The sequence below is a fragment of the Rhinopithecus bieti genome, unplaced genomic scaffold (genome assembly GCF_001698545.2).
Source record: "Rhinopithecus bieti isolate Rb0 unplaced genomic scaffold, ASM169854v2 scaffold_24996, whole genome shotgun sequence".
Lineage (NCBI taxonomy): Eukaryota > Metazoa > Chordata > Mammalia > Primates > Cercopithecidae > Rhinopithecus > Rhinopithecus bieti.
In genome coordinates this window covers 378,192-387,843 of record NW_016811678.1, presented here as the reverse complement: position 1 = coordinate 387,843, position 9,652 = coordinate 378,192, and the positions used below count along the sequence as shown (strand labels likewise).

The following is a 9,652-nucleotide window of genomic DNA, read 5'->3' as shown; positions in this document are numbered from 1 at the left end:
TTTGTGAGCGGTAAAAAGCAAGAATTTGTGAAGTGGGGAGGCTTCTAAATCCAGCAGACTTTTAAATATATTCTAAAATGAAAGTCATCATACCTAGATGAGATTTGGATAAAAAATGAAAATACAGAACAGTGAAATAAACCAGAGATTTCAGAAATAGATTTAATTTTTGAGGAGCAATTTATATGACAACTGGGAGGAGGAGGAGGGGGAACAAGATCGCACTTTACTAAATGCTGCTGCTGACAGATACCTGTGTAGAGTTTATTTTAGTTCTGTGTTTCGTACCATGCACCTTGCATTCCAGCCAAATCAAAGAGCTAAACATGAAAAACTTGAGAAGAAAGTAGATTAGGATATAGACTGGGTGTGGTGGCTCATGCCTTTAATCCCAGAGCTTTGGGAGGCCGAGACAGCTGGATTACTGGAGACCAGGAGTTCAAGACCAGCCTGGCCAGCATGGTGAAATCCTGTCTCTACTAAAAATACAAAAATTAGCCAGCGTGGTGGCAAGTCCTAGCTACTCAGGAGGCTGAGGCAGGAGAATCACTTGAACCAGGAGGCAGAGGTTGCAGTGAGCCGAGATCACACCATTGCACTCCAGCCTGGGTGATAGAACGAGACTGTCTCAAAAAACAAACAAAAAAACAAAAATTTGCTGGGCGTGGTGGTGCACTCCTGTAATCCTAGCTAGCTGGGAGGCTGAGGCAGGATAATCGCTTGAACCTGGGAGGCAGAGGGTGCAGTGAGATCACTCCACTCACTGCACTCCAGCCTGTACAAGAGAGCCAGACTTTGGTTGGGGGGAGGTAGATAAGAACATATATTTCAGCTGTGGAGAGGAGCTAAAATTGAACTTTTGAAAAATTGTTTTGCCCTGATGCAGTGGCTAACACCTGTAATTCTAGCACTTTGGGAAGTGAAGGCAGAAGGATCACTTGAGCCCAGGAGTTTGACACCAGCCTGGGCAACATAGTGAGACCTTGTCTCTATACATTTTTTAAAATAAAAAAAAGGGAAAATTAAAACTTAAAAAAAAATTGGTTTTGTTTTGTTCTGTTTTGTTTTGTTTTTTTGAGATGAAGTCTTACTCTATTGCCCAGGCTGGATTGCAATGGCGCCATCTCGGCTCACTGTAACCTCTGCCTCCCAGGTTTAAGAAATGCTCCTGCCTCAGCCTCCCGAGTAGCCAGGACTACAGGTGCCCACCACCACACCTGGCTAATTTTTGTACTTTTATTAGAGATGGGGTTTCACCCTGTTGGCCAGGCTGGTTTCAAAACTCCTGACCTCAGGTGATCCACCTGCCTCAGCCTCCCAAAGTGCTGGGGTTACAGATGTGAGCCACTGCGCCTGGCCAAAAGAATTGTTTTTAACTTTTTAAAAGTCTGTACAATAAAAAACAAAACTCAGATAAAATGGAAGGCAACACTGGGAAGTCATGAATATAAATGAGCTTAATATAATGAAATATCTAAACTTTACTAAAGGTAGTACCTAGGCTTTGTTTTTTTTTTTTTGAGATGGCGTCTCTGTCGCCCAGGCTGGAGTGCAGTGGTGCAATCTCGGCTCACTGCAACCTCTGCCTCCCAGGTTCAAGCGATTCTCCTGCCTCAGCCTCCCAAGTATTTGGGACTGCAGGCGCATGCCACCATACCCGGCTAATTTTTTGTATTCTGTTGTAGAGACGGGGTTTCTCCATATTAGCCAGGATGGTCTCAATCTCCTGACCTTGTGATCCGCCTGCCTCGGCCTCCCAAAGTGCTGTAATTCTAGGCATGAGCCACTGCACTCGGCGTACCTAGGCCTTTATAGATGAGGGATCAATCTTAATTCACCAAATGGCATGTATATGGGTAAGTAGACGACACTAACGAGGGCTGCAGTCACGGTGATCACAAAGTACCGTGAGTGGTTGGCCTTTTTCGCTGAGGGAACGAGGTGACTGCTCGCCACCCCGAGAGTCCTGCCATCCTTTTAGACTTAAGCCAGACCGTCAGACTGTTGCAGGCTTCCACAGGATGTATCGGCCCTTGGTGTGTGATGTCAATGGCCTGTGTAGATGAGGTCTGTGACAGCCAGTCCTGGGAGTTTGTTCTCAGCCTTATTCATGCTCTTCTACCGTGACGTCCTTGTGAGAACCCTTGGGAGAAATTTTTGATTTTGGTGTCAGAATTTCACCTGAAGAATTCATTTGCTTTCGTCTTTTGAACCCTGAATTATGTAACTGTTTTCATCTTAGTGATGACTGCTAAAAAGTTTAGTTAGAGGCAGATGTATGGGCTGACTTGACTAATTTAGACATCTTCCAGGAAAACATTTCTGTCTTGTCATCTGTGGCTCTGCTTTTGGGGTCTCTCCATGTTTCTTTTGTTTATTTGTTTTTGTTTACTTACTGTTTAAATTTTTGTTTTGTTTTGTTTTGAGATGAAGTCTCGCTCTTGTCCCCCAGGCTGGAGTGCAATGGCACGATCTCGGCTCACTGCAACCTCCACCTACTGGCTTCAAGCGATTCTGCTGCCTCAGTCTCCTGAGTGCTGGGATTACAGGCGCATGCCACTACGCCCGGCTAATTTTTGTGTTTTTAGTAGAGACAGTTTCACCATGTTGGCCAGGCTTGTCTATGAACTCCTGACCTCAGGTGAACCGCCTGCCTCGACTTCCCAAAGTGCTGGGATTACAGGGTGAGCCACTGCACCTGGCCTATTGTTTAAACTTTTAAAAAAATTGTTTAATACCTATCTATCTGTATTTACTAGAGATGGAGTCTCACTATGTTGCCCAGGCTGGTCTCGAGCTCCTAGGCTCAATCGATATTCTCACTTCAGCCTCCCAGAGCACTGGGATTACAGTTATTTGTTATTCTTTTTATTTTCTAGTCTCTTGTGCTGAACTGCATTTATCTTTTAAATAGACTTTAAATACTCTTTGGTAGAAAGTGAGAAACAAATACATATATTACACCTATAAAATCAGTAAAACCAAATGAAAATTATCAGACCCAATGTTGTAAGGGCCATAGGGAAATAAGCACATACACGTGGTTAATGACAGTGTGCACTGAGTTTCTGAGAAGTATGAGTAGCAATAGATGCTTAGAGCTATAACGTTATTTATTCTTAGTAAGCGGTTAATGCCACTTTTGGAAATGTATCACAGAGAAGTAACCCAAAAGAAGATAGTCCTTACAAAATTATTTATAGCTACGATGCACAACAATGAAAGAGGGGAAGCAACTCAAATGCACAGTGGTAGAATAAGTCAGTTAATATAATGGAATGTTATAAAGCCACCAAAAATGATTCAGTGGGTTAGATAAATAGAAATGTCCATAAAATATGTAAATTATCAAAACATGTATTAAATTTATGTAAGACTATGTAGATATAGCAAAAAGAATGAGATGGTCATGGTGAGACTGCTAGGTAGAAAGGGGTCCCTGGAAAAACTCCAGCTGGCCTGTGCACTGGAGTGGAGCCCCCTGGAAAAACTCCAACCGGCCTGTGCACTGGGGTGGAGCTTCGGGAAGTTGCGCAGCCTTTTGTAGCAGCGGGGAGCCTGGCCCCTCTTCTTTCTATGTAGAACCTGGGATTCTAGCTGTTGGCGGCTAGAGGCAGGGACTTTGGCCTTGTGAGAGTCCCCGTTTCCCCCTTTTCCTCCTTTTCACCCAATAAAACCCTGTCTTACTCACCATTCAAACCATCTGCGAGCCCGGGTCAGACACTGTTCTGTCTCCTGCTTCCAGTCCTGTAAAGATGCTAGGATCTCCCAGGGCATGACAGGCACCCTCAAAGGCAGATGTGGGGAGGCCCTAATGGTCCGACTGCAGCCTGCTGATGGGGGTGGGGTGATGGTGGCTTCTCCCAGGCTGCCGCTGGCCCACCCACTGCACTGCAGTCCACCTCGTGCTGGGGCTGTGGGGCACAGGCCTTCAGGACCTACTCCATTACCCTCCCAGGAGGTCCAGGCCTGGATTCCTTATGTCCCTTGGAAAGCTCACTCCCATCCTCAGGGTAGGAGGGCAGTTGCACGCTGGGCTGGTTTGGGCCTGTCCTGGGACACCCCTGCAGGCCAGGTGCAGCAGGGGATGTGGCTCTGAGGGGTTGCTGTGGGCAGGTTAGTGTGGAGCTGGGTTCTGGAAGGGAGTTGCTACGCTGCCTGCCAGGATACCTCCTCTGAGACAGGGGTGCCTTGTGGGCACCAAAGTGCACTGGGCACAAGGGGACCCTGTACCCCACACACACTGACCCTGCATTGGGGGTCCCTGGGCTGCAGAACCTATCCATGATGTTGTCATGCCCCTGGCTCTGGTGGCACTGGGACCCTCCAGGATGGGCTGAACAGGGCCTCCCACCAGTGCGTACCCCAGCACCTGCAGGAGTGGGCCTAGGCAGGGGGGCAGGGAGTGACGCCCAAGGGGACCTACCCCAGCCTCCTCTTGTACCCTGGGGATTCTCGTTTTTCTTGGCTGAGGGAAGTGGCCTCTCCCCGCTGAAACCTGGGGTCAGGCTGGGTGTGGGAGGAAACGGGGCGGGGGTGAGCAGGACCCCAGACCGTGGGAATCCTGAGTTGCGGGCACAGGCTCTGCCTAGGACGTGCCTGGGGCCCCAGGGTGAACCCCCTCCTGGGGAGCCAGGCTCACAGGTTGTTCTGTGGGACTCAACGGGGGGCAGCGTCCTGGCCAGGATGAGGAAGGCCATCACCCCGGGGTCTGCGGGAGGCATACGCAGGCTAAGCTGTCGCCTGCCTGGCTCCCCGATCTGCTGCAGCCAGTCCCTCAGCCTTGGCCGGGACCCGAAGTCCGACCGCCATCCCTGGGGCTCGGGCATCCCCCGCTTAGAGACCATCCCCACCCCCTCCATCTGCCCCTGTCTTAGCAACAGCCACCTTGTCCTGGTGCCCTGGTTGAGGGGAGGAAGCTGCCCTTGCACCCCCGGTCTCGAGTGCAGCCTCAGCGCCGCATCGGAGCCGCCCGGCCCCCCTCTGCTGGCCGTTGTCGGAAGTGCAGCCTGGCGTGAGCCTTGCCTTTCCTGGAGATGGGACCTAGGGCAGCACCGCTGGAAACCGGGAGGCGGTAACTCGTGGAGGAGTCCCCCACTGTCCCCTAACAGCGGCAGTAGTAACTGCGGACCATGCGGACTCAAGAGAGCCCCAGCCCATGTCAGCACGAGGAACCAAAACCGAGTCAAGGGCTGGGTGCGGGAACCAGCGGGGGGCAAGCCTGGGGAGCCTGGATAGCAAGTGGGGCAGGAAGGCGCCCGCACTCCGGGACTGCCTGGGCCTGCAGGGGCTCTCCAGACAGAGCCAGGGTGCGACAGGGCGCCCGATCTCGAAGGCTGAGTGCCAGGCCTGCCCTGGGGGTCCACTCAGCCCACATGGGCTAGATGAAGGTGCAGTCCAGAGGTCCCCCCACATCCTGCTGGCTAAGGGCGTGGGCCTCAAACAGCTGCTTAAGCCGACTTCTGCTCCAGCTGCATGATGCGCCTACTCTCCTCGGTCACCTCCCAGATGAGGCGTCGGTTCTGCCCCTTCAACATAAGGATAGTCTGCTGCTGCCAGCCCGGGCACTAGGTGGACGTCAGGGCAGGGCAGAGGGGCCCGGAGAAGGACGTAGGCAGGGCCCGGCTGGCACAGGCCGCAGCCAGCAGCTCTCCCAGGCACCCAGCCACCTCCTGTACCTTGGGCAGTAGCCGCCCCAGTGGGCGGGGGCTCCCTGCAGCCCCAAAGTCGGCGCTGGCTCTGCTCTGACCCGGGCGGCACTGGCGCTCCTGCACTCGTAGCTGCTGCTGGTACCAGTCGCGTCTCTGCCATCATTTCCAAACCCTGCAGCAGCACCTCCTTCTGCTCCAGCTCCTTCATTTGCTTCAGCAGGCCGCAGTCCATGCCGCTGGTGATGGTGTGCCTCTGACTTCCTCTTGGGCACTAGGGGTCCGCCGGGCATCCCCTGAGTCCGCCTCCAGGGCCCTACAGGCCGATGCACCTGTGTCCGCACTCGCGCTCTGGGACTGCTCGGGCTGCGTGGGGCACGATGGTGCCTCGGCTGGGGCACACAGCTGCTCCGGGCTGTGGGCTGCGCCGCCTGGACCTGGGCAGGGGCTTCTCCAGGACCGTCAGTGGCCCGTTGTCCAGCGCAAACACGAGGCGCTGCGGCGGCTGGTCCCCAGGCCGGGCCGGGGCGCACGTGGGGTCCCGGGGGTCGCAGTTGGCGCTCAGCAGCGAGGTGCGCAGGCCGGCCACAAAGCGCTCGAAGGTCAGGTAGCCGCCGGCCAGGGCCACCTGGCGCAGGCCCTCCAGCACCCCGCGGGGCAGCTCCTGCGCGTCGGCGCCCTGCCAGCGGGACTGGATTTTGCGCAGGTACACGCAAGCCGCGCCTCCGGTGGTCCAGGATGTCCAACAGGGTGGGCAGGCTCTGCAGGAAGGTGCGCGGCAGCCCCTCGGTGCTGGGCGCCAGCACCGGGGGTAGGCACGCAGCACCGCTCAGCCGCGTGGGCCCAGGCCCTGCCCCCGCGTCCGTCCCCGCGCGGCCCCACAGCGGGGCCGGCCCAGCACGCTCAGCCAGCGGCGACAATAGCTTTTTTTATTTTTTATTTTTTTTTATGCATGATTTTATTCTGTTTCCCAGGCTGGAGTGCAGTGATGTGATCGTAGCTCACTGCAGCCTCAACCTCTCGGGCTCAAGCCATTCTCCTGCCTCAGCCAACTGAAGAGTAGTTGGGACTACATCCATGCACCCGTACGCCGGCTGATTTTTGTATTCTCGCATCCAGTAGAAAGATGCTTTGTGTGGTAGCCACATTTCTAAAAAGCGGTATGCAAATTGAGATTGTCGAAAACATTCTAAAATGTAACAGATGCACAGAAGCAATAAAAAGATTATCAGACAACTTCTTCCTTCTCCATGGAGCTCAGAGGCAGCTTACATTGTGATTAGAATTGTGGGCTTGGCCAGGCGCAGTGGCTTACGCCTGTAATCCCAGCACTTTGGGAGGCCAAGGCGGGCAGATCACCTGAGGTCAAGAGTTCAAGACCAGCCTGGCCAACATGGTGAAACCCTGTCTGTACTAAAAATACAAAAATTAGCTGGGCGTGGTGGTGGGCGCCTGTAATCTAAGCTACTTGAAAGGCTGAGGCAGGAGAATCGCTTGAATCTGGGAGGCGGAAGTTGCAGTGAGCAGAGATCAGGCCACTGCACTCCAGCCTGGGTAACAAAGAGTGAAACTCCATCTCAAAAAAAAAAAAAAAAAAAAGGGAGTGTGGGCTTTACAGTCAGAGAGACATAGTTTCAAATTCCTGCCTTGCTACCTGCTGTCTGTATGATCTTGGGCAAATCATTTAACCTCTCTGAACCTCAGCCCCTCATCACTAAAGTAAATAGTATTAATAAGAGTATCCATTGCAGCCAGGCGTTGTGGCTCAGGCCTGTAATCCCAGCACTTTGGAAGGAGGAGGCAGGTGGATCACCTGAGGTCGGGAGTTCGCGATCAGCCTGACCAACATGGAGAAACCCCATCTCTACTAAAATACAAAGTTAGCCGGGCGTAGTGGCTCATGCCTGTAATCCTAGCTACTCGGGAGACTGAGGCAGGAGAATCACTTGAACTCGGGAAGTGGAGGTTGTGGTGAGCCAAGATTGTGCCATTGCACTTCAGCTTGGGCAACAACAGTGAAACTCCACCTCAAAAAAAAAAAAAAGAAAGAGAAAGAAAATATATGAGTATCCATTGCATAATCTGAGGATTAGAGAAATGTGCTTGTAGGGCACACTGTGTAGTACCTGGCTCTTGGTTCTGTTTTCTGTGAGTATGAGATCATATTTAGTAAGTCATGTATACACTAAGTTAACTGCTGGAAAGGGGGTTAGTGAGGATTCCTTCATAACTTTAGAGATAAAACATGGTTTTCCTATTGCTTCTTTTTTGTGATTCTTTTCTCATGGAAAATACTGTCTTTTCTGCTTTGTAGATATCATTGAAATGGACTCCAAGCGTGTGCCTCGAGACAAGTTGGCCTGCATCACCAAGTGCAGCAAGCACATTTTCAATGCCATTAAGATCACCACGAACAAGCTGGCGTCAGCGGATGACTTCCTCCCCACCCTCATCTACATCATTTTGAAGGGCAACCCCCCACGCCTTCAGTCTAATATCCAGTACATCACACGCTTCTGCAATCCAAGCTGACTGATGACTGGAGAGGATGGCTACTATTTCACCAATCTGGTGAGTAAGTGAGTTCTTGGTGTTGTAGAGAAGGACTAGGAAGGTGGTGGTTTTGGGGATGTGACAGATGACTCAGGCCTGTGACAGGTGAATGCTCCTGTTTGAGAAGGCAGCATGGCTGAGGAAGCTCACTTTGCATCAGGGAGCACAAGGACCAGGCCATACAGACACTCTGCCTCCCAGCACTTGATCAGAGCTTGTGTTTGTCCTACGGAAACAGATGACATGCGTTGGGCATCACTCCCCACGGTCCTGGGTAGAAGAGTCCTTCACTTGGCTGGGCTTGTTCAACCATGAATAAGGCAAATCTTGCACTTTGATTCATTTTTATAGAGGATCTAAGATTGATTTTTTTGTTTTATTTCTCAAGTTGTAAGAATTGAATACTGAGATTTTTTTTAAAGATCAGTTCAGAGGATGTGAAATGATATTCAAGTATTATGTTGTTATAGTGGTTATTGATTATAGGCAAGACAGTATCTAATTATGTATCAGTTAATAAGGTTGAATACTTCCCACCCTTTTTTTTCTTTTATTTATGTATTTTTTTTTCTACAGAGTCTCACTCTGTCACCCAGGCTGGAGTGCTGTGGTACAATCGTAGCTCACTGCAGCCTTGACCTCCTAGGCTCAAGCAATCCTCTCACCTCAGCCTGCTGTAGCTGGTACTACAGGCATGCACCATCACACTGGGATAATTTTTTATTTTTTAGAGATGGGGTCTCACTGTGTTGCCCAGGCTGGCCTCATACTCCTGGGCTCAAGCAGTGCTCCCACCTCAACCTCCATAAGAGCTGGAATTGCAGGCATGAGCCACTGCTCCTGACCTGTGTTCTTTCTTTTTCTTCCTACTAAACTCTGCTTATTTGCTTTCAACTGAATATACTGTGAAGCTAATGAATTTGGATCCTTGGGGCAGCTTATGGACTTGGTTTTTTGTGTTGAGAGCCTGGTAACTAAGCGATGGCGAGGGGAAGCCAGGATGCATAGGGAGCATTTCTGATAAATTGCCAAAAAAGATCTCAAAACAGGTACATGAATCTCTAGAAATATGTCATGATTTATTTCTAGATTCTAAGTATGTGTTCACATTTATACCTACTTTTGTATTTGTCACTTTTTTTCCCTTTTCCTGTAAGTAGATTCCAAAAAGTGTAGAAGCCTCAGGTTCCTCCAAACCTGGACCTGCCCCCATCACTCATCACTCTCCACCATTGTGTTCAGCTACGTGTTACTCTAGTCACCAGCATCTTGGGAGTGTGATTTGCAGGTAAAGGGGCTTGGGAATGCTCTTGATCAGAGTGATGCTTTCACCTTTATTCACACCGTTTTCCATCCTCCCAGGCACATGGTGATTTAATCCGTAGTACTAAAAATGTTTAAGTGGCCCGTGTAGAATGAGATTAGAAGTACTCATATATCTTTTTTTTTTT

At 50.8% G+C, this 9,652-nt stretch overlaps 1 protein-coding gene and 1 pseudogene across 1 annotated transcript in view; one reads left to right on the top strand and one right to left on the bottom strand.

The window, feature by feature from the left end:
• The window catches only part of LOC108543837 (rab5 GDP/GTP exchange factor-like), a 35,994-nt gene that overhangs the window by 19,559 nt on the left and 6,783 nt on the right, over positions 1-9,652 (top strand). Inside the window, 1 exon segment of the mRNA XM_017894644.1 lies at positions 7,963-8,175. Coding sequence (XP_017750133.1) covers positions 7,963-8,175 — 213 coding nt within the window.
• Positions 5,381-6,562, bottom strand: LOC108543836 (suppressor APC domain-containing protein 2 pseudogene; annotated as a pseudogene).